Source organism: Ruditapes philippinarum, unplaced genomic scaffold (assembly GCF_026571515.1).
Source record: "Ruditapes philippinarum isolate M1 unplaced genomic scaffold, ASM2657151v2 ctg4111_1_1_1_1, whole genome shotgun sequence".
Classification (NCBI taxonomy): domain Eukaryota; kingdom Metazoa; phylum Mollusca; class Bivalvia; order Venerida; family Veneridae; genus Ruditapes; species Ruditapes philippinarum.
The window spans coordinates 49,621-73,253 of record NW_026864369.1 but is presented as its reverse complement, the minus strand read 5'-3'; the positions used below and the strand labels follow the sequence as shown (position 1 = coordinate 73,253).

Sequence of the window (23,633 nt, the reverse complement as noted above, 5' to 3'; positions counted from 1 at the left end):
CATACTTCGACATCCACTTAGACAAATCACTATTAATAACAATAAATACTAACAATAGCGTTATGTGTTATGCAAAAACAGACTAGACCAATAATGGCTTTCAAAATTGTAAAAATGAATCTCAAAAATATATTTTGGTCTTATACAAACAACATATTTCATGGACATAATACCTTCAGATTTAAACTCATGTCATATAACATTATGATTGTGAGCAAAACAATATCTGACACGAACAATTATGGCTTTCAAAATTGTTAAAATTAATCACAACAATATATTTGGGTCTTATACAAACAACTAATTTCATAGACATAATTTTTTGTTTGTTTGTTTTGGGTTTTTACGTCACATCGACACAGTATAGGTCATATCGTGACGTTCAGGTGCCCTTCCTTGCATTATTTCAGGCACGAACGGGTATCTGAGTAGAACCACCGACGTTCAGTTAAGCTAGCTGGATAGCTTCCTCACATGAAAGAATCAAAAGTCCCTGTCGGGATTCCAACCCACAGCGGTGAGGGGCAAGTGGTTTGAAGTCAATGACCTTAACCACTCGGCCACGGACACCCTCATAGACATAATAACTAAAGATTTAAACTAAATGTCTTTAGTCATGTCATATAACGATTGCAAGCAAAACAAAAACAGACTAGAGCAATAATGGCTTTCAAAATTGTAAAAATGAATCTTAACAATATTTTTGGGTCTTATACAAATGGGCACAGTCATGCGATTTGGGGTCTTAATGACATTTTTATCGATTTTGAGATTTTCACATCAAATTAAAGCTCATGAAATATGCTTTCCGGCGATATAATTCATATGCAAAAGAGATTATTTAAGAAATAATATATCCCAAACTGTGATTTTATTGCTCAATAACATCACTGTTTGGAGTTCGGATGCGGGGAATTATATCACGAGGGCGTAGCCCGAGTGATATAATGATGCGCATCCGAACGACAAGCAGTGATGTTATCAAGCAATAAAATCACCGATTTGGATATATTATTTCGATTCTAACACGACATCAACAAATAAATGCTGCCGTACATGATAATTAGCTAAATTGCGCCTGATTTGTTTCCGTACTTATTGTCAGCGCGTCACATTTTTAGTGGTTACGTCACGTGTATAATGATTACGTCACATGTCTAAATATAGAACGTCAAACAGTGATTTTATAGCATAATAACACACACTTTCGGTTCTTCTTTGTTCAATAGGGAAAAATGCGGGTCGTGTTAGAATATTTCTTTCAATATGACTTATTTCACAACGTCATGTTGAAACTTCTTGACGTTGTTGTTGTCGTTGCTGAATTGACGTCAATGTTTCACATTTATCACGTCATCGTTTCCCGCTTTTCTTGCATTAGGTGTGTTCAAATGATTATACTATTTTTTGGCGAGGGAAAAACATATTAGGCCCTATTAACTTGAAATAATGAATAAGTAAATGTTATTGTAGTGGTACATTTTATATGATGTTATTATCATGGCCAAATATATTTTTTTCTGAGTAACATATTTCGAAATGTTAATTTAATGGAGCTGTCTGTTAAAACATGAAACGGATATAAGAATCTTGACACAAAAAAGAATTAAGTTTTATCAATCAATATTTTTTATTTCTCTATTTTAACATTTGCTTCAAATGTGTACACCGCAAAACTCGTCTCTGTACGCTGGCCTGACGTATGGACGTACGGAGTTGTTCAGGTAGGTTTGCCGCCGTTGACTAAGCCCACTTGGTTGAATTGGTTCTGGTCTTACAGCCGCTTCAAAACGCGAAGACTGATGCTTTAAAATACAAATCTTTTCCTCATTTTGATCATCAGATGAAATTCGCACGGTAACAATACCTGGTTCGTCTGCAGTAAACCGGAAGTACTGATATTTCCTGAAATTAAAACTCATCATCTCATTTCTGCTAAGCTCACAATATAAGTTTTATTATGAAAGTTATACTGATTAAAAATCATATTTTTTTATTTCAGTTACGAGAACTTCTGTATTCTTATCATAATTATTTCTATTATAGTATTATAAGGATATTATTATTATGATGATATTGATGATGATGTTAATTATTATTATTATTATTATTATTATTATTATTATTATTATTATTATTATTAAAGCAGTTTCTGTGTGTTGCATCTGTTAACTACCTTATTCCTTTCACTGCTTTAAATTTTCCCTCTAAGAACGACTTCCAATTTCTCCATGCCCATTGTGGAAAACGGATAGCAACATTTGTTTTTGATGATTTGTTTACAATATTTTCAAGCTGTCCAAGCGTCTCTACATCTGTTCGTCTATTTATCCTGTCACTTGGTCCAATTTCGACCCGATAACAAGGTGCCGTATATTTTTACTGATCTACGGCACTTGATCACGTGGTATGCATGTTTGCCGGACTACTTTTCAAGAAAAATATAAAAACTGTCGTTAAATCCTCTGTGTGGAGAATAACGAGTTTTGGAAACGTTGATAAAACTTTGTTTGTTTATTTTATTTCACTCTATAATTTTTCAAGCGAAATAAAAATTATTAAAAGTGAAATAAATGTAAAACTTAACTCGTTTGCGACATTAAAATAGCGTACTTGATTTGATTGTTTTGCACGTGCTGTTTGGCGCTACATTGTGACGTCACGTAAACAATACTTTAAACGTCTGTACAGCGTTAACGACTGAATTAAAAATATTGGTGTTCGGATTCATTTTCTTAGTTAGACCATTTTCTTTCATTCTAGATAGTTTTCACAACAAAATTCGACAAAAAATTGTTTTTATTTATCACATTTTTCAAACAAAATGGCGCCCTCAATGTGAAAATACACAGGGAGATAATAAGAACGGCGAGTACATTGTTGTAGAAAAATTAGAGCCTTCTTTGTTTATATAGAAACATTTCCGATAGTGAGATTAAAGGTAGTTTGCTTAATAAAATTCTTTAAAAAACGGTGACAGGATAAATAGAATAATAGATTGGTGCCGTGGATGGAGAAAGTTTATCTGGCTCTGCTCCGGAATTTATTGGGTTCGCCTTCGGCTCACCCAATAAATTCCTCCGCCTCGCCAGATAAACTTTCTCCATCCACGGCACCAACCTATTAGTCTCTATATACTCGCTTGATGTGGGCGAAGCCGGAATCTACTAAACACCGGGCGTGTCCTGTTTTAATATAACAAGGCTGAAAATTTAAGCATGATAATGTAAAGTTATAAATTGCTGCACATTGTTTTCATACTAAAAAAATCTTTGCCAGGAAGAAACAACAATTTCTTGCATGTCATTAAGACACAAAGCATTTTGAGTAAAACTAACAAAGAATGTTTTAACATTCCGAAATACATAAACATATCAAGCAGAATGTCTGTTTTTTATTTTCTGAAAGATGCCTTAGCGGTATTATCGTGATGTCTCGATCAAGAGAACAAAGCACGTGTCTTTTTTATAACAGGCTATCATGTGTCATCATGGATATTAATTTAATATAGACATAACTATTGAAGATTAAAACTAAATGTCTTTAGCCATGTAATATAACGATTGCAAGCATAACAAAAACAGACTAGAACAATAATGGCTTTCAAATTTGTAAAAATGAATCTTAACAATATATTTGGGTCTTATACAAACATAAACATAATAACTTAAGAATAATACTAAATGTCTTTAGTCATGTCATATAACGATTGCAAGCAAAACAAAAACTGACTAGACAATATCGTAAGTTTGCATGAAATTAGCTTGGCAATTTATCTACACATTAAGGTTGCTCATCCCTAGAAGTTTAAGCAAATTCTGCCATCCGGTTTAAGAGGAGTTGCGTTCACAAAATTTCTATATGGTATATAGTGAAACTAGAAATGTGTCCATAGGACACGGATGCCCCCACACGCCACTGTTCTGTCAATCTTATGACTCTTGGTCAAACAATTTTTAGACTACATGTGCCACAAGTTGAAAACTAAAAATCAACAAAGGGCCATAATTCTGTTAAATTTGGTCGCAGCAAAAATTCCTTCCTTTAATACCATCTACACATTTGTTAATCCCTGGAAGTTTAAGCAAAATCTGCCATCCGGTTTAAGAGGAGTTGCGTTCACAAAATTTCCACATAGTATATAGTGAAAAAATCAACAAAGGGCCATAATTCTGTTAAATTTGGTCACAGCAAAAATTCCTTCCTTTACTACCACCTACACATTAAGGTTGTTAATCCCTGTAAGTTTAAGCAAAATCTGCCATCCGGTTTAAAAGGAGTTGCATTCACAAAATTTCTACATATTATATAGTGAAAAAATCAACAAAGGGCCATAATTCTGTTAAATTTGGTCGCACAAGTGCAACGCTATATGCTCCCACATTGTGGGGGCATAAAAATCAACAAAGGGCCATAATTCTGTTAAATTTGGTCGCCGCAAAAATTCCTTTCTTTACTACCATCTACACATTAAGGTTGTTCATCCCTGGAAGTTTAAGCAAAATCTGCCATCCGGTTTAAGAGGAGTTGCGTTCACAAAACTTCTATATAGTGTAAAGTGAAAAAATCAACAAAGGGCCATAATTCTGTTATATTTGGTCAGAGCGAAAATTCCTTCCTTTACTACCATCTACACATTAAGGTTGTTCATCCCTGGAAGTTTAAGCAAAATCTGCCATCCGGTATAAGAGGAGTTGCGTTCACAAGATTTCGGGACGTACGGACGGACAAGTGCAACGCTATATGCTCCCACTCTGTGGGGGCATAAAAACACCTTTTTATCAAAGGGCCATAATTCGGCCAAAAATCATTCAACCGGAAAACCCGTGCAATATGCACAAGGACTTAAGCTACAGATCAATCCTGTAAAGTTTCATTGAAATTGCATTAGTGGTATAAGAGAAGAAGTCAAGACAAACTTTAAAAAAAAAAATTATTAAAGGGCCAAAACTCTGACAAAAATCATTGAACCGGAAAATGCTGACAAAATGCACAACTAGACTTGGTACTGGTCATTCCTGTAAAGTTTGGATGAAATTGCACCAGTAGTTTATGAGGAGTAGTCCGGACAAGTTTTGTGACGGACGGACAGACAGACAGACGACGGAGAAATGATCCCTATATGTCGCCACTACTCCGTAGAGGCGACACAAAAATGATGCATGCTGTGAACATGACAGCTAGGTCAGAGCTCAAAGTTAAAACCAGGGTAATTCAAATAACCATTAGGATTTTTCTTCTAAATGCCACTGTTTGAAAGAACAATGTTGACCAACCAGTCTTACTTGTATGCAAAACTCACTTTTTCAATCATACATCAATAACAGTGGTTAAAATATACACAGATACTTTTCTGACAAATTCTAAATCATTACTGACATGATAACTGAGAAAAACTAGAAATGTGTCAATAGGACACGGATGCCCCCACACGCCACTGTTCTGTCAATCTTATGACTCTAGGTCAAATAGTTTTTGGACTACATGTGCCACAAGTTGAAAACTAAAAATCAACAAAGGGCCATTATTCTGTTAAATTTGGTTGCAGCAAAAATTCCTTCCTTTACTACCATCTACACATTAAGTTTGTTAATCCCTGGAAGTTTAAGCAAAATCTGCCATCGGGTTAAAGAGGAGTTGCGTTCACAAAATTTCCACATAGTATATAGTGAAAAAATCAACAAAGGGCCATTATTCTCTTAAATTTGGTTGCAGCAAATATTCTTTCCTTTACTACCATCTACACATTAAGGTTGTTCATCTCTGGAAGTTTAAGCAAAATCTGCCATCCGGTTTAAGAGGAGTTGCTTTCACAAAATTTCTACATAGTATATAGTAAAAAAATCAACAAAGGGCCATAATTCTCTTAAATTTGGTCGCAGCGAAAATTCCTTCCTTAACTACCATCTACACATTAAGGTTGTTCATCCCTGTAAGTTTAAGCAAAATTTGCCATCCGGTTTAAGAGGAGTTGCGTTCACAAGATTTTGGGACGGACTGACAAGTGCCACGCTATATGCTCCCATATTTTCTGTATTTTAAGATTCATCTTTAAACGTAATATTGACAAATATTGAAGATTGAACACCAATGAATTGACAATAACTTATTTATAATTAATGTAACACAATGTTCATACTAGAAAAGTTTTGTTAATTATTAATGCTAATTGCACGACTTTTTCCTGACCAATTTTAGTAATCACTTTTATGAAATAATTCAGACTGCATATCGATTATTCATCACATGAAGATACATCAAATTGTTTCTATTGAAGACGACCCCAAATAGCATTACAAAATTATCACAGTATTATCATTTAATTTGCTACACCATTGATTATAAATATATATAAAAAAACCTCATAGATTTTCAACTTAATTACAGTTTAATAGGCATTTTTGTTTCATGTATTGTTGAGGATTGTTCATCACAATTGTTATTAAATCTGACCATTCACTGTCATTTGTAACTGTAACATCTGACTGAAGAATAGACCTTGAATAAAAAAAATACATATGTACAAACAGTATATGGAGAGATATTCATATATTGAAGCAACTGACATAACACAAACAGTTCAACAACACCAGTCAGTTTTGCATAGTCCTTTTACTTTCGTAAATAAACAAAATACAGAAAACAAAACTACCAGTACTCACTTTAGTGCTTGCAACGGCATCTGGCAAAGGACATCCTCCAAGATCTTGTCAATAAGATCTCTCCATGATGTTGTGTTCTGATACCATGATTCTTCATGATGCACATCCCTTAAAAAAATGCATGTATTTAATATGAATTTTAGTCTTAAACCAATGAAGGTAAAATATGATAAACAAGTCAAATCACAAGGAAAGGTGGCGTTCAAAAAACGCGTGAACCCCATATGACCCAGCAACAAGTACCAATGGCAAGGAGCCCAGGCGGACCCAGTTTGTCATGTAGAATATAAATACTTTTTTTAAAAAACAATTACACATTCAAGTTATTTTGAAAAAAGAAATATGTACATGAATATAGAGTAACATGCAAAACAACAAAGCCATTGTTTAAAATTCTTTTCTCAATATGGATTGTATAATATTTTTTGGTTTCCCTAAACCACGCGAGTGCCAGCAATATAGGATTATACCATGATAAGCTGCATAGACATATAATTACAAAATAACTTTGATATTCTTCCAATTCAATTACATGTTATTTCGAAAATATCATTGTAAATGTAAATGTGTCCTTACTCCATTTCCTTGATCTTTTGCAGCAGATTCTGTCGACATAGAAGCCACTGTCTCAATGATATTTCCAACACGTCTCTCCATTTCTTTTCATGTTTTTATTTCCAATTGTTGGTATATTTAGTGTTGACAACAAATTAATGACCCTCACCGGCCCACCTACACTATCAATCATTGCTGTAAGAAAATGAAAGAAACAAATTATTTCATTTAAGTATACAAATATTTTGTCAAAAAAAACTTCACATGGATTGTAATTTACATAACCGTGATAATAACACATTGCATAAATTTATATGGAGCTATTTTTAGCTGCCTCATATATGTTGAATATTAGTACTGTGACTGTGTGTATTGGCAGCCTAGTGTAACCTGTGTCTTATATAATGTACATGTAGGATTCTGTAATGATTGTGTTACTAAAAAGTGCATTGTTGCAAGATTTAATTTAGCAACGTTTTATCATTTGTTTTTCAAATTTCTCAGTGACTTTGGGCCCGTACGGCTAGCAAAAAGTTCTAGCTGTACATGAGTCACGTACGACTAGCCAGGACACACTGTATTGGCTAGCCGTACGGCACTTTTCAAAATTATATGGAGTATGTGAGTCACGTACGGCTAGAACTTTATGCTAGCCATACGGCTAGCCACTTCCTTCACAATAAGGAGTAGTGTTTTACAACTCAACACAAACAAGATACATGTATTCTGTATAATAAATTAATTATTTATAAATCTGAAACATAAATTTGGTCCGCATAATTTCTGTCATAATTTTACATGTTTGACATCATTGGAAGACAAGTCGATTAACACTGATAAATGTATATTCATTTTGGTACGAGACCTTACATCTATGAATTCATACGGGGAAGTCAAAGACCCGGCCCGCGAAGCAGGTCCGGGCTTTGGCTTGCCCGGCTATAGACTTCACGTGTACATTTAAAAGAAAATCAAATAAAAAACAATTAAAAAATATATAGAATTCTATATACCTATCAATGAAATTTTCAGTGTCCGTTCTAGTCGGGTGTCGCCATTTACAATGTAACTCAATGATAAAAGGCGGGTATTCCGATAACGGAACAAACCTCAACTTTTCGGATAAATGATAATCGTTGAGTGTTCCGAGTGAAAACGGAAGCGGTGCATGTAATACATAATGACACCTTTAATTATTAGTTTAAAACAGAAAGAATGAAAGGAATTTTTAACGACTTAATTCCCCATTCATAGGCATTGCCTAATTTCATATTAATCAGTATATAGTACTTAATCTAAAGTATGATGCAATACATTAATCACTTACCTGTTCCTAATTTTGTGTTGACAACGGTCGAAACATGGCATTCCAACTTTCCCAGGTCTTCAATCTACTAGAGTCTTAGTTCTGGCTTCCAAAGCTTTATAAGCCGCTATTTAACATTTTTGTTTTTCATCTGATCACCTCATGTCATAGTATATAAACGGGTACGCTGAAGACCTTAAGCTACTAGAGTCTATGTGTTTTTCCATAGGGAACACAATTCACATGACCGCATTCTGTGTTTCGACATTTCACATACAAATAACCAGACACACCCTGTTTAAATTCACCTAACATGTTGTCAAAAGTTAATGGTAGCCTACTGGTCCAAGTCTACATTTTTTACAAAATCATAGGTTTGACCGTAACACGCCAAACTCAACGATTCTTCTTCCCTCTTTCCAACCCTCATTATCAACCGATTTAGGAAGAGTTGATGTTTTGTAGAGCTGGTTTGGTTGACCCGTAATACTGGTTACCTGCACTATAGTTATGTTCTATAATTAAGTCGCAATACTTGGGTTTTCTGCATCTTTTTGGCTTGCAGCCACGGCTGCAAGCCATTTCATTTGGAAAACTTGTTCCGGTTAGGTGGTTTTCTGCTTACATCTGTAAGTGCATGATTGAACGGGAAACCAGCTGCAATCGTGCCAATCGCAACTTTTCGGCCTTTTCCGTCACTCTTCGGATTAATGATAATAGCCGATGTAGTTCCGATTGCAATCGTGACAATTCGGGCGATTCCGTCATACTGCGGAGTAATATTACGGAAATCTAAGCTATTTTAGTTACTTCGGTAATCCCAGTTTGTGTATATATAATAGGATTTCTATTTTTACTTGATTTATCGGTATAAACGAAATTGTTCCGTTTCATTTGTTTTTCAAGACGCAAAAGTTAGTTTCTTTTATAATTGTTTTTTTTTGTCTGTATTAGTTTTATACAATAGAGAATGGTGACTGTAGTATTATTCCGTCTTCAAAGGGTGGTCCTGCTTATCAAATCTATCATGATCGAGTTATATTTAGATCTACTGAACGCAATTCAACTTCTTGGTGAGGTAATCTAAAAATAGCCCATGCATATCATTGCCACGTGCTGATCTATGTATCATAGTTGATACATGCTTATTAATTGGTACCACGTAACGAAGTATTTTAGTGCATTTACTTGTCTATAAAGCAAAGGAATGATTTCGCTGCGAAAAAGGGGAAATGAGATGTGCACACTTGTTTTCCTTCAGTATCACGTTATTTTTACGATTGATCATTTTCTTTATTAGTTTTATACAATAGAGAATAGATCTAAAAATCGTTTTTGACAAAAAATATTCGGTTTTCCAAAAAAAAAAAAAAAAAAAAAAAACTAAATAAACCCTTTATGATATACAAATACCGTAATTCAAAAAAAAAATGTAATAATGAATTGAAACCCCCCCAAAAAAGAACAATTTTAAAGGGTTGGGATGAAGGCACAACTGTGCAAGCCTTTCCTTTTAAAAGGAAACTTTATTACACTTTTTTGAATCGACCGAGCGTATCACGCTGTAAGACGCCATGTTAGATATCTACGGAAATTACGTCATTTTCTTGGGGAATACTACCACGTGACCGGGGATATCCGCTATTATTAGAATTCCGATTTTATACGTACACAAACGAAGTTCGTTACGATAAATGGCGAGATATGGCGGTAATTGTCGAAAATTGCCGATTTCATTATGGGTCCTCTACCTTATAATTTTTTAACTGTTATTGTGAACTACAATACCCTCCATGATACATATGATGTTTCAATTTGATAACTCTTAGGCAAAAAATAAAAATGTGTTTGTTTCCACTTCCCGACCCATTAAAATAGGGTTGGGTAGGTATAGGTAGGTAGGTTATAGGTAGGTACATGAAGGACTTTTTTTATATGTGCATAATAATATAATTCCTTGGCAAAATAGTTATTTACTTAACAAAGTTGGATTAACTTTCAGAACTGATATGTTTGTGGCGATTATCTGGCAAACTTGTTTTTTATAGAAAAGTTTCTGGTGAACTTTCAGCGAATATATTTTTTGATAAAAAGATTCTGGCAATCTCTGGCAAATTAGTTTTCCACTGAAAGTTTCTGGCAAACTTTTGGCGAACAACTTAATATTCTGGTGAATTCGCCGCAAAGTCGCCAAATGTTTGCTACAGAGTTGCCACTAGTGGCGATATCTGGCAAACACTTGACACAGTGTTTCGGCGAACTAAAAGGTTTGCAGCGAATTTGCGGCAAAGTTGCGGCGAGTTTACGGCAAACCTTTCCTTTTGGTACGGGTAAGCGGTGTCGAGGTTGACCTTACCTCGTGCAGTTGTGAACAAAAACAAGTAGTGGCAGGGTAGTCGGATAGATTTTCGGATTATCAGTTACATTGCCTGTATTTCTGTACTTAACAAACATGGAAGCCAAAGATTACGTTGAAAATATACTGGGTTCGTCACAATTGCAATGTGCTGTTGACAATTTTGAGTCGCAACAAATTCAGGAACGCCAAACTGAAGTGTCACAAAGTCAGGAGCATCAGAATGAATTACAATTTACTGTTGAAAGAACACCAGGTAGAAAGCGTTCGGCAAGTGGAAGTGATTTAGGTGACATGCATAGCAAGAAAGTCAGGAGTGGTGATAACAATCCAGGAAATAGTTTTGCAGACTGTGTTATGGCAGAGGCTAGGAGAACTTTATATGGGAATACACAAGCCAAGGTTAAATAGTAGTGAATATGTAACGTTTTTTCAGGAAAAATTCACTAGTTTCCACAGTCAGTCGATGGAATTGGAGTGCTTTTAAAGAAACTTGATAGTGTTGTAGTGGAAATAAAAAAATGTAAACACTAGTCTCTCGAGTAGAATTGATAAGCTTGAGTCCGAGCTTGAAAGAAAACTGACAGACAAAATATCACAGATTCTTGATAAACGTGTTACTAATGAGATTAAACGCATAAATAAATCCTTAGATGAGAGGTTGGATACAATCCGAGTAGATTTTCAGAGTGAAATTGACACTATCAGTGGTAAGATTAACTCGGTGGCCGATTCTGTGCAGCAGATAGAAACAGTGACCTCTACAAATAGTGCTGGTAATATTAGCAGCGGTGAAGATAGAACACTGAACTGAGTATTCCGTAAAATGAAAGAGACAGAAAATGAGAATATAATTGAGAAGGTTAATTCATTGATAAAAAAACCAGTTGAGAGTTGAGGATGTTACTGTAGCATCAGCCCGTAGAGTTGTTTAGTCAGGATAATAACACGTCATCTGTACCTGGAGTAGTTATTGCTTCATTTAGAAAATGCAAACGATCATACAAAGGTGTTGAAAGCAAAATCTCGCCTACGTGATACTTCATTTCATGAGATCTTCATTCATCAGGACCAATCCAAGGAAGAAAGAGTGGCGGCAATAAACTTTCGTGCGGTGATGAGAGCGGTAAACAGGGGTGGTACCCTATCAGTAAAAGGAAATCGCGTGTTTCATAACGACCGAAGTGATAATCGCGATAATCGTGCTGACACTTCAAATTTTGAAGTGCAGAGAAAAAGTGATAATAGTAGGAATCGAGATTCAAATTATAATGACAACCGTGGTGGTAGATCTTCTAATAATAATGCTGGCACCTCGCGGCCAGATAGACAAGATGTGAACAATAGTGGTCGACAGGGTCAGGGTTCAAGGGGAAGAGGACAAGCCAGAGGTCGTGGTTACCAACAACGGGGATGGCAGCAAAGAAGATAGGCCAGAATAGATTTTGGAACGTTAATGGTTGGAGTGTTGTGCAAAATAGTGATAATTTTTATGTTAGGGAACAATGTGCTCTATTTTTAGATTTTGATATTTTAGGTATAGCTGAGTCACATCTTAGAAATAATAATGCTATATATTTATCTGGTTACTCCTGGTTTGGAAATAATAGAACAAATATTCATGTTAATGCAAGATCAGGGTCAGGGGGTGTGGGTTTTCTTATTAAAGATGATTTATTTAACCTGTATGACATAAATATTGTTGAAGACAGTTTTGATGGTATTTTATGGTTGAAATTTGAAAGTAAAATCTCAAATGAAAAATTTTATGCTTGTGTATGCTACTTACCACCTATTAATTCGTCAAGACAAACTGATGTACAGGATTTTTATGACAATCTTTTAGCTGGTATCTATATGTTTCAAAATGATGGCATGTTATTCATATGCGGGGATTTAAATAGTCGTATTGGTGATAATTTTGATTACATTGTTGGTGTTGATAATTTACCTGAAAGAGATATTGTTGATTATAAGTCAAATATGTATGGTGATTGTTTAATAGATTTTCTTATTCATATTGACAGTAATATGTGTGTTCTTAATGGTAGAAATAGTGATAACAATGATTTAACCTCTGTATCCACTAAGGGATGTTCTGTAGTGGACTATTGCTTAGTTCAACACGAGTATTTGCATAGTTTTTCTAACTTCACAGTCAAAAGGTCTACACAGCTTATAGATGAGATAAGTACAGTGAATGGTTTGTCTGCTGTGTCTATTCCGGATCACCCTGTATTATCATGGACTGTGCAGTTAGGGAATTCATGTGAAAACCCTGCGGAACAACCCGACAGAAGTCATAATGTCAATGTTACATTTGATAAGTTTGATTTAAAGGGTATTCCCGAAAATTTTATGTGTTCAGATGATGTAATAAATAGTATTCACCAATGTATTTTTAAACTAGAACAAAGTTTACAAGAGCTAAGTGATGTAGATACTGCATATGCAGATATTTGTCATAATATTAGGCATGAAATGTATAGTAAAGTTCCATTTAAGAATATTAAAGTTAACAGTAGAACGTCTAATAAGAAAAGAAAAATAGGGAAACCATGGTGGAATAACAACTTATCTTGCCTTTGGAATACTGTCTGCGATGCTGAAAGCAACTGGCTTAAATGTAATATGCGTGCTGAAAAATCAGTACTTAAATCTCGATTTATTTCTGCGAGAAAGAATTTTGATAGGGCGGTACAGCAAAGCAAGCGCCAATACTGGGTAGGTTTGCAAAATGATTTATTGTCAGATTGCAAAAGTAACCAGACTGAATTTTGGAAAACCATTGGCAGGGTAGGTGTTTCACAGTCAAAAAGTAGACAAATACCTATGGAAGTTATAACTGAACATGGTGTTTCAAATGATGTTAACACTGTTCTTGAGAAATGGAAAAATGATTTTAGCAAGCTTTTTAATAGTCCTAATACTGCAAATACTGGAAATTTTGTGCCTAGTGGTAATCATATGAATGACAATACAGAAATTTTAAACGACAATATAATCTATCTTAGAAGTGTTCAATGCGGTCAAAACAGGCTAAAAATGGTAAAGCCTGGGGTTGTGATAATATACCTATGGAAATCTTGAAAAATGATTGCTCCGTGTCTTTTCTTCATATTTTGTATAATATCTGTTTTTCAAAAGGAATTATTCCTTCTGCATGGAATAAGATAATAATAAGCCCTATACCGAAATCAAGTACTGCCGATCCAAGAGATCCATTGTCATATAGAGGCTTGTCATTGTCTTGCACCATGTATAAGATATACTGTACAATTTTGAATAACCGTTTTATCAAAATGGGCAGAATCTAACAATATACTCAGTGATGAGCAAAATGGTTTTAGGAAGGGTCGCAGTACCATTGATCATGTATCATCTTTAACTAATATTGTAGAAACTAGAAAGAAACAGAAATTATCGACCTTTTGTACATTCATTGATTTCCGTAAGGCATATGACTTTATCGACAGATCATTGTTATGGAACAAATTAGATAGTAAGGGTATCCATGGTAATATGTTACAGGCAATACAGTCATTATATAACTCGGTTTCATCTTGTGTAAGGATAAATAGCCTTACAACAGAATGGTTCGATGTTAAATGTGGGCTCCGACAGGGGTGTTCCTTATCTCCTTTATTGTTTAATTTGTTTATAGATGATCTTCTTGTAAAAATTAAAGCTATTGGTAAAGGAATTGATATAGATAATGATAAGGTTTGCATTTTATTATATGCTGATGACATTGTTCTTGTAGCTGAAACTGAAAATGATCTTCAACTCATCTTAATGTTTTGTCAAATTGGTGTACATCAAATGCTATGATTGTAAATCAAGATAAGAGCAACATTATTCACTTTAGGTCGCAGTCGGCCAGCAGATCCTCATTTGTTTTCACATGTGGCGAGCATAGTCTAAAAACTGTAGGACAATATACTTACCTTGGTCTGTTACTTGATGAGTTTCTTGATTATAATAAGACTGCTAAATGTATAGCTCAAAGTGCAGGTAGAGCACTGGGTTACTTATTGCCAAATCGAAAGCAGTAGGGTCCATGCCATATGATGTATTTGTTAAATTGTATGATTCAATGGTTTGGCCAGTCATTTCATATGGTGCTTCTATTTGGGGTAATAAGTCATTCTCCTGCATTGATGCGATACAGAATAGGGCAATGCGTTTTTATCTGGGGGTAGGGCGGTATACACCTACAGCAGCTTTATATGGAGAATTAGCTTGGCAGCCTACACATGTGAAACAATGGAGATCTGTATGTCAACAATGGCATAGATTTGTTAGAATGGATGTAAATAGAGTTAATTATAAGATCTTTTCTACTTGTTTGCGCAAGAGCAGCAATAGGTGTAAAAAACTGGCAATTTATATTTAATAATTATATGGAAAAGTTAAATTTAGTAGAGTATGCACGTGGTTGTGCAACAGTCTCATCTAAGTCTTTTTGTGAAAAAGTTGTTCAAAAATGTATGTCATTATATAAAGATGAATGGATAGCTAAGCTTAATAGGAATGTTAGTCTAAATGGGAATGGTGGTAATAAATTGAGAACCTATAAGTTGTTAAAAAAATGATTATAAAACTGAAAATTATTGTAAACTATATATTTGCCACGTAAACACATGTCTGCACTAGCGAAATTCAGATGTGGAGTAGCTCCCATAAAGCTTGAAACTGGTAGATATGAAAACATTGCTGTTGACAGTAGGATATGTCCAATATGTAAAATTACAGTTGAATGTGAAAAACATGTATTATTATCTTGTAATGCATATGAGCACATTAGGTTACATATGTTAGAAAAAGCACGTAACATAAGGCCAGAATTTGTTGACCTCTCTGATGAAGATAAACTTGTATTTATTCTCTCCAACATTGATATTGTTAAAGTCACAGCCAAAACCTGTTACAATATTCTTCAACTCCGCTACAATATATTGTACAAGTAAGGTTTTTCAGACGACTTGTGTTTTAGTTTCTTTTTTTTAAAATTAATTTTAGTATAGTCTTTTAACATCTTTTACAGATGATCGGTGCTTATAGTACATGATAGTAAATTTTATTGTACAAATGTGATGATAGTAATTTGTATGATACAAATGAAACATATCTGTTTTAAACATGATAAGTTGTTTTACCTACTAATGTATAGAATATCACCACTGACCCATCATCCATTACACAAAATACGCACTAACAAAATTTCATTGCGTCATGGCCGAAAATAATGCGCCAAAAACGCAAAAACGCGCTCTGGCAGAAACACTGTAATATTGACAGTAATATGTGTGTTCTTAATGGTAGAAATAGTGATAACAATGATTTTACCTCTGTATCCACTAAGGGATGTTCTGTAGTGGACTATTGCTTAGTTCAACACGAGTATTTGCATAGTTTTTCTAACTTCACAGTCAAAAGGTCTACACAGCTTATAGATGAGATAAGTACAGTGAATGGTTTGTCTGCTGTGTCTATTCCGGATCACTCTGTATTATCATGGACTGTGCAGTTAGGGAATTCATGTGAAAACCCTGCGGAACAACCCGACAGAAGTCATAATGTCAATGTTACATTTGATAAGTTTGATTTAAAGGGTATTCCCGAAAATTTCATGTGTTCAGATGATGTAATAAATAGTATTCACCAATGTATTTTTAAACTAGAACAAAGTTTACAAGAGCTAAGTGATGTAGATACTGCATATGCAGATATTTGTCATGATAAGTTGTTTTACCTACTAATGTATAGAATATCACCACTGACCCATCATCCATGGTTTGACCATGGGTGATATAGTTTTATTAAATTTGTGGAATAGTGCCACTTTTTAGAACACTTAGAGATGCCACTTTTTAGAACACTTAGAGATTTATTATCAAAATATCTTACAGCATTTCTTCATTTATTTTTTATTGAAGGTCAGTGGGGATAATCTAACTTTTATGATGTAAAATGGTCTTATAATGTATTTTTACTGTTAACAATAGGAACTAAATATCAATTGTAAATGGATAATGATAAGTATATATATGATATAGTCTCTTATAATTCTATTGTAGAATGGTCATATGTAATTTTTTATCATTTTTTAATATGTTTTATGTATATAAGTATGCATATGAAAGAGACTGAAATAAACTAATAAACTATGTTATATTGCACTGAAGATATGTTTCAGCAATTTTCTATTGCAGGAAAGCAGTATATTTCAAGTATTTTCACTCAAGGCCATATTGACATGCTTTCATTGAAAGGCTTACTTACATTTTTAACTTTAGTCACAGAATCAAAACCAAAATTTTACATTGTTAATACATTTTTCTTTTTTGGTATCTGCAGCACACATCAAAAAACATAACATATGATAAATAGTAGGATATTTTTCTTTGTAAGTATTATCTTTGTGAACATTTTAGTGCTTGGTGTGGATAAATAGTTCTTGGTCACTATTTGATTTTCTAGCTCTCGACCACATGTATGTATACAAGATTTTGAAGAAAACACATGATTTTATTGTTGACAGAAGGTACCTTTTCTATTGATATAAGTGTTTTAATTGCATTGCAAGTCTTGTTTTGTTTCTAAGCAGAAGCTGAAGCATTATTTAATAATTTGAAACAAAGAAAGAATAAATAATGAAATTTGACCTCAAATTGTCTCCCTTGACATTTGATACCAAACTCATAAAATGTAGTGGTTTGAACTAACTAGACGGTAAAAGGTTTTCCTTTTTAATATTTTCCCCTTTATATCTGATAGAAACTTTGTATTTGGGTTTTATATTGTGAAACAATATTGAAAGCATTAAAAATTTGGCCAAAACATTGTGTATTTGGACATGACATGGAAAAAAAGCCAGAGTCCGCAGGGTCAAATTTTGCACATAATACATTTTATTTCTTTTTTTTGTGAACAATTGTTATCAGTAAGTAATGCATGATATAAACTAAGGTCATATGAACACAACAAGGTACATTTCACAAATATATTCCTCAATTTGGAAAAATTACACACGATTTATATCATCTAGGTATTTGCTCTTTGGGGTTCTTCTCGGAAAAGTGGGGTAGCCGACATCAAATGTACATATCTCATGTTTTGAACGGTAAATTTTAATAAAATTTCATATTTGGGTGTCTTAATGGATGCTTAACAAGAAATCATCAAGTATGTAACCATTTCTAAACGTGGGTTTCAGGGTCCGTAAACCTTAAAACGTTAATTACATTTGTTTGTTTGGGTTGATTTTCCATCAAATGTATATACAACACAGTTATAGCCGGTGTACACAATTACTTTACTGATCATATAGACCTTTTTACGACGCGGTCCGTTGCTATGAAAAATCGACCGGAATAAGAATTTTCTCGCGCATGCGCAATCTGCGTAGGGCAAGAAAATTCTTCGCCCTACATAGAAATATAGTAGAAGTTCATAGACAATTCCGAGTTAGTTCAAGGTAAACGGTAGAAAATTATATAAAATAGCTTTCAACAAATATAGAAAAGATGACATTATAGCTTTGTGGCGAAGAATGCCATAAAAAGGCATGGAAAAGATACTTGTTTAAGAATTTACGATCACGGAACTGACACTGAGATCATTTTGTTAAAGAAGATGTGGAAATATATTTATTAGCAAATGAAAAGTCTTACTTATTTGCTGTTGAAACAGTTCATTTAAAAACAAAAGAAATTATATAACATGAAATGGGGATTAATTATCATTCAGAAAAATTATCAGAACAGGTGATAATGCATTTTTAGTGTTCAATATACCTGATTATATCCTTTATCCGATTTGCCTGTGATGCAAACAGAAAAAATTAAGTCACATACATAGATTTAAATTTTTTTCTTCAAAATCTTGAGAAGTTAAGATGGGTTGTTTGAAAAAGATATAACACACATTTTATCCGCTTCTTCGTAATACATATTATTTTTAATAATGCACGTCACACAAATTTTCTCTTCTCAAAATTCATGAACATTGATCGGTATATTTAAAAGTTACATAAATTACTATTTTAATAAGCGTAACTGATGAACTATATCATGATATTTAAACGTCCCGGTTGAATGAACAAACGTTCGCGAGCCAATCTGTTTGACACTTGCCGCCTCACCAATCCAGTTATACAATACAAATTGTGTAATATTATGTAATACAGGGGAAATAAAATTTTATCTTTAACACCCTGCTGTTTCAATTTAAATTACTGATGGAAAAGTCGTCTAATGATACCTTAAACAAAGACATGTGTGTGCCCGTTTTGACCATTGAATTATTACTCCCGCACATTTTCGTAGATCTGTTAAAAATAAATTCACATTTTCAGTACTTACCGCCTTAAGTCATCCCAAGATTATTATTTTTTGGGTGACATAACATGAAATCGTATCTATTAAAGCCTTTAAGTATGATATACTGTAGACATCGTTATTGCTTTCTGCCCTACGCAGAATGCGCATGCGCGAAATGCAAGATTCGTTGCTATGGAAAATCGTATTGTAAAAAGGTCTATAAGACCAGCAATCCAGAGACCCGTGGTAAGAGTCCCGGCTGCGGCGTGCCGATTTTTCGTGCGATTTTTAATGTATAATTTCCCTCTCATGACTTTCATTCATTGATATATAGAATGTATAAACATTCTTAGTGTGATAGTAATTCAGATATCTTCTAGATGAGAGACAATTAATGGTTGCTCATTATCACGTGAGTTCAAATAACTATATACCAGATTCTACATTACGCAAGATATCCAACGTTGTTAAGATATCCTACGTGGTTAAGATATCCAACATGGTGAAGATATCCAACGTGGTTAAGATATCCAACGTGGTGAAGATATCCAACGTGGTGAAGATATCCAACGTGGTGAAGATATCCAACGTGGTGAAGATATCCAACGTGGTGAAGATATCCAACGTGGTTAAGAGATCCAACGTGGTTAAGATATCCAACATGGTTAAGATATCCAACGTGGTTGTAACGCAGGAATCCTCAAATAAGGCAGAAATTGTGCAGAAGTAACGCAGGAATTTTGCAAATTGTAAAATGTTAACATATTCCTAGAAATAATTGTTAATGCTGGTGCATCATGGCAGGCGTGTGAGTTTATTTATTTCTGTTAATTTGATTTATGATAAAATATTTTGGTCCGTTTATTTACCCTGTTACTCGTTTTGGCCATGACTTTTGGCACAGATTCGGCGGTACTTTTTGTTAATTTCACATTTCTGCATTATAGTGCTGTCACACTGGACTGTGGCAATGTACGACCTTACGGTGACCACAGAAAATGTACAAGTTCGCCGGCAAACGTGACCAAATCGCGAGAAAAAGACCCCAAATAAATCAAATTCTAAAACAGTCGCGCTCTTATCGCGACCTATGCGATCATAATGCGTTCTCAGGGCGCGCCCGCCGCGACTTCTGGCGTCTAAAACAAACGCCTTGACTCGGCGATCATTGGCGAGCACGATGCCTGGCGTTTCCACCACGGTAATACCAAGCTTATGGCGACTTTAACACACTCTGGATCCATTTTTAATCGCCGCAGCGCATCTCCGGTGTGACGGCACTATTACTTGAACGCATCCGCCTGGATAGACGCCATAGGACCTTTGCGGTGCCCCATTACCCACAATTTTAACCTCAAATGGATATATCAACGAAATGAAGTAATTGTTTGTCATTTACCTGGAACGGTATTTTATGTATCCGCAAATACGTTTCTAACTTCATCACAAAATGGCCCATATTCGGAATAGTTTTGGTCCGAGGAAACACATGAAGGATGACCTTGTCTTTCGGATAATCCACACCGCATACTCTGTGAAACAAAGTAATATTAAGCATATTCGAGTGATGAATAGATTAAGCCTATCTACCATGTTAATGCAGAAATTTGTTTCAACTGTCTCTTAATTACACAAAAATAAAAGTAAATACCAGAAACAGTTTCTAGGTGGACTTGTAACAAAAAGGTTTTTGTATATAATATGTTGATGAAAGGGATTTTTTGACTTATTTTATAGCCGATATTCAATCATATTTCCCATTTGAAATAGTATAGTATTTTCCCAATCAACAGGGAATAAATCCCAATTGAAAGTTACAAAATAAAAATATTGAATCAAAATTCTTAAATCTTTGAAAATAAGGGATTCTTCACTGTTATAGTGCTTTAATGTTTGAGGCAGACAGTAATTCTTTGCACTCATTAATCAGTGCAAAATTTAAGTCATGCATTTTTTCCCAATTTATACCAAAACATCGCTGAATTTCCCAATTCCATGGGTATTGGTCATGTTCCAAAATCCTGGGTAAAGTATGTTAAAATGGAAAACGACTCGTTATATTTTAAAATAAATTGACTGCCCTTTTTCTATATACCAGAAAAAACAAATACGAGTAAAGTAATAATATGATAATATGTAACGAAACGTGACCGGTTATTACTAATTATTCTGACTGACAGACAGACAGACAGACAGACAGACAGACAGATGGACTCTCACATTCCTGAGTAGATATGCATGTACGGTTTTGTTATTTTTTTAATGTAAAATTTTGTATAGAATTCCTCTACCTAAATGAAGATTAGAAGATAAGAAGAAATAAACATGTTGACGAACTATGCTGTACATACATCAAATACAATATAACATTGATCAAGGTTAAGTATGCACTGGTCTTGTTAAATGTCAGATTTTTCATGTAGATAGAGTGATACGCCTGAGACGAAAAACAGGTTGTTTCCCCTTGCCAAACAACGATTTCTCTCATAAAATGCCACATTGTGCAGAACCATGCTTGTCGATAATTTGCCTCTGAGTCTATGACATCTCTACCCCTTGTCACCTCTACCCGTTGACCCTTAAGACATCTCGACCCGCGACACTTACCCCTAAGACACTTAGACCCCTTAAATTGACTGGCAATTTCGACCCCTTATTCTATAAAACTTGTCGTAGTTGAAGACGTTAACTTCGAAAAAATAATGTGCATAAAGACGTAGATATAGAAAAAAAGGTAAATTTGTTTACAAGTTTGATTATTATATATAATCTAATAGATATACTGAATAATAAGTGAAATCATATTAAGCCGTTATTTGTTATACACGATCATTCATCAAGTCAAGTATTTAATATAAGAAATAGAAACACACGCACTACATTTAAACAGAAAGCATATATATTATGTTTATATGTACACATAATATCATATATAACAGTAATTGCAATAGAAATTGTAAAAGTTATTTTTTATGACATAAATATCGATCAGTCGTTTTGTAATTCACCTTTTCTAAGCAAATATTGTCATTATTCTCATTGCACTTGTTAATTTCTGTAAATTGAACTACTAATTAATATCAGGAAGTCTTAGGCTTGTTGGTTCTTTAATTACTATATTTTAATGATTTAAAAAACAGGTAAGCGTGTTGCTATACATGAAATAAAAATATATATTTGAGGAAGTAAGTATGAAATTAATTAAGTATCGAGAACTTTTCTATCGTTAGAAATCAATAAGTAAATCGTAATAAATTAAGAAAAGTAACGCAAAACTTCCGAAAATTAAGGAATTATTGCCAAAAATAAGAAGTACTGTTAATTTTAAAAAATCCTTATCTGAGCTTTTTATAATAACAAAAAATATATAGTACGTATCACTGCTATGTAGCCATCATACATTCACATACAATTCTATGTAACATAATATTAAACGAATAAAAAAAAAACAATGTTAAATTATTGCTTTACCTGAAGTTTTATCAGAAACTTTTATGAAATAATTAAAATATTTGCTTTGAATTATTACCCGAAGAGTTTGTGATACACAGCAATTTTGTGATAGGGGTCGAAATGTCTTACCCACTAGGGGTCGAAAAGTCAAGTAAAAAGGGGTCTTAGTGTCGAGGGGTCTAGAAGTCATCTTAATATCGTTAAGGGGTCGAAAAGTCAAGGAGTCTTAATGTCTTACTTGCCTGCTATATACATGCATGTTTAATTGGAACAAATTTGTAAATTTGTGTGAAACTGTGCTGCTCTTATATAGTTCGCGGTACTTAACGCAAAGAAGCAAGAAAGAAAACAGCAAGTTTAAAAATTGTCATATGTAGTAACATATAGGGATTTTATGCTGGATAACACAAGAAAACAACAATATATTCAGTCAAAATTAGTTTTAATGGTCTAGCTAGACGGCCATTTTGAAAATAATATTTCATCATTTAAATTGCGGTAAATGGTGTTACCCAACAATAGTTTTTTTCATGTTTCAGTTAAAATTTCTGAATATATGTTGCTCTATTTTAAACATTAAAAGTAATTTTACTTTTTAACTCAAAACTTTTTTTTTCAACAAACAAAAACAACTAGAAAATGGTGAATGTTTCAGACGTATGCACAAATTTAACGGACTATTGTTGTTTTTTGCAGACATTTGTAAAACGTTGTTCTGTTTAACGTATAAATCTAGATGTTTGTTTGTTTGTTTCATTGTACGCCTTTTCCCAACAGTATTTCAGTCATATATAGGCGGGTAGTTTCCTAACCATCGTTCCTGGAGAGTTACACCAGTACTAGACTACCTTCCTCCGGTATAAATCTAGAGATTTAAAATATGTTACACAAAAACTTTGTTGTTCAGGTGTATGAATAAAATATGTCAATTCTGACCAATTCTAACACTGGTCATCTGAAAATATGCCATTACCGTG

The 23,633-nt window shown here is 34.0% G+C and overlaps 1 protein-coding gene and 1 long non-coding RNA gene across 2 annotated transcripts in view; both read right to left on the bottom strand.

The window, feature by feature from the left end:
- The window catches only part of LOC132725353 (failed axon connections homolog), a gene marked incomplete at its 3' end in the record, with an annotated part of 30,657 nt that overhangs the window by 5,997 nt on the left and 1,027 nt on the right, over nt 1–23,633 (bottom strand). The window contains exon 2 of the mRNA XM_060710461.1: nt 20,603–20,735. Coding sequence (XP_060566444.1) covers nt 20,603–20,735 — 133 coding nt within the window. The remainder of the gene's footprint in view (nt 1–20,602; nt 20,736–23,633) is intronic.
- Nucleotides 1,607–2,482, bottom strand: LOC132725355 (uncharacterized). The gene is made up of 2 exons (XR_009625036.1): nt 2,177–2,482; nt 1,607–1,905 (listed from the first exon to the last, which is right to left on the bottom strand). It is a non-coding gene; the product is annotated as an uncharacterized LOC132725355 (long non-coding RNA).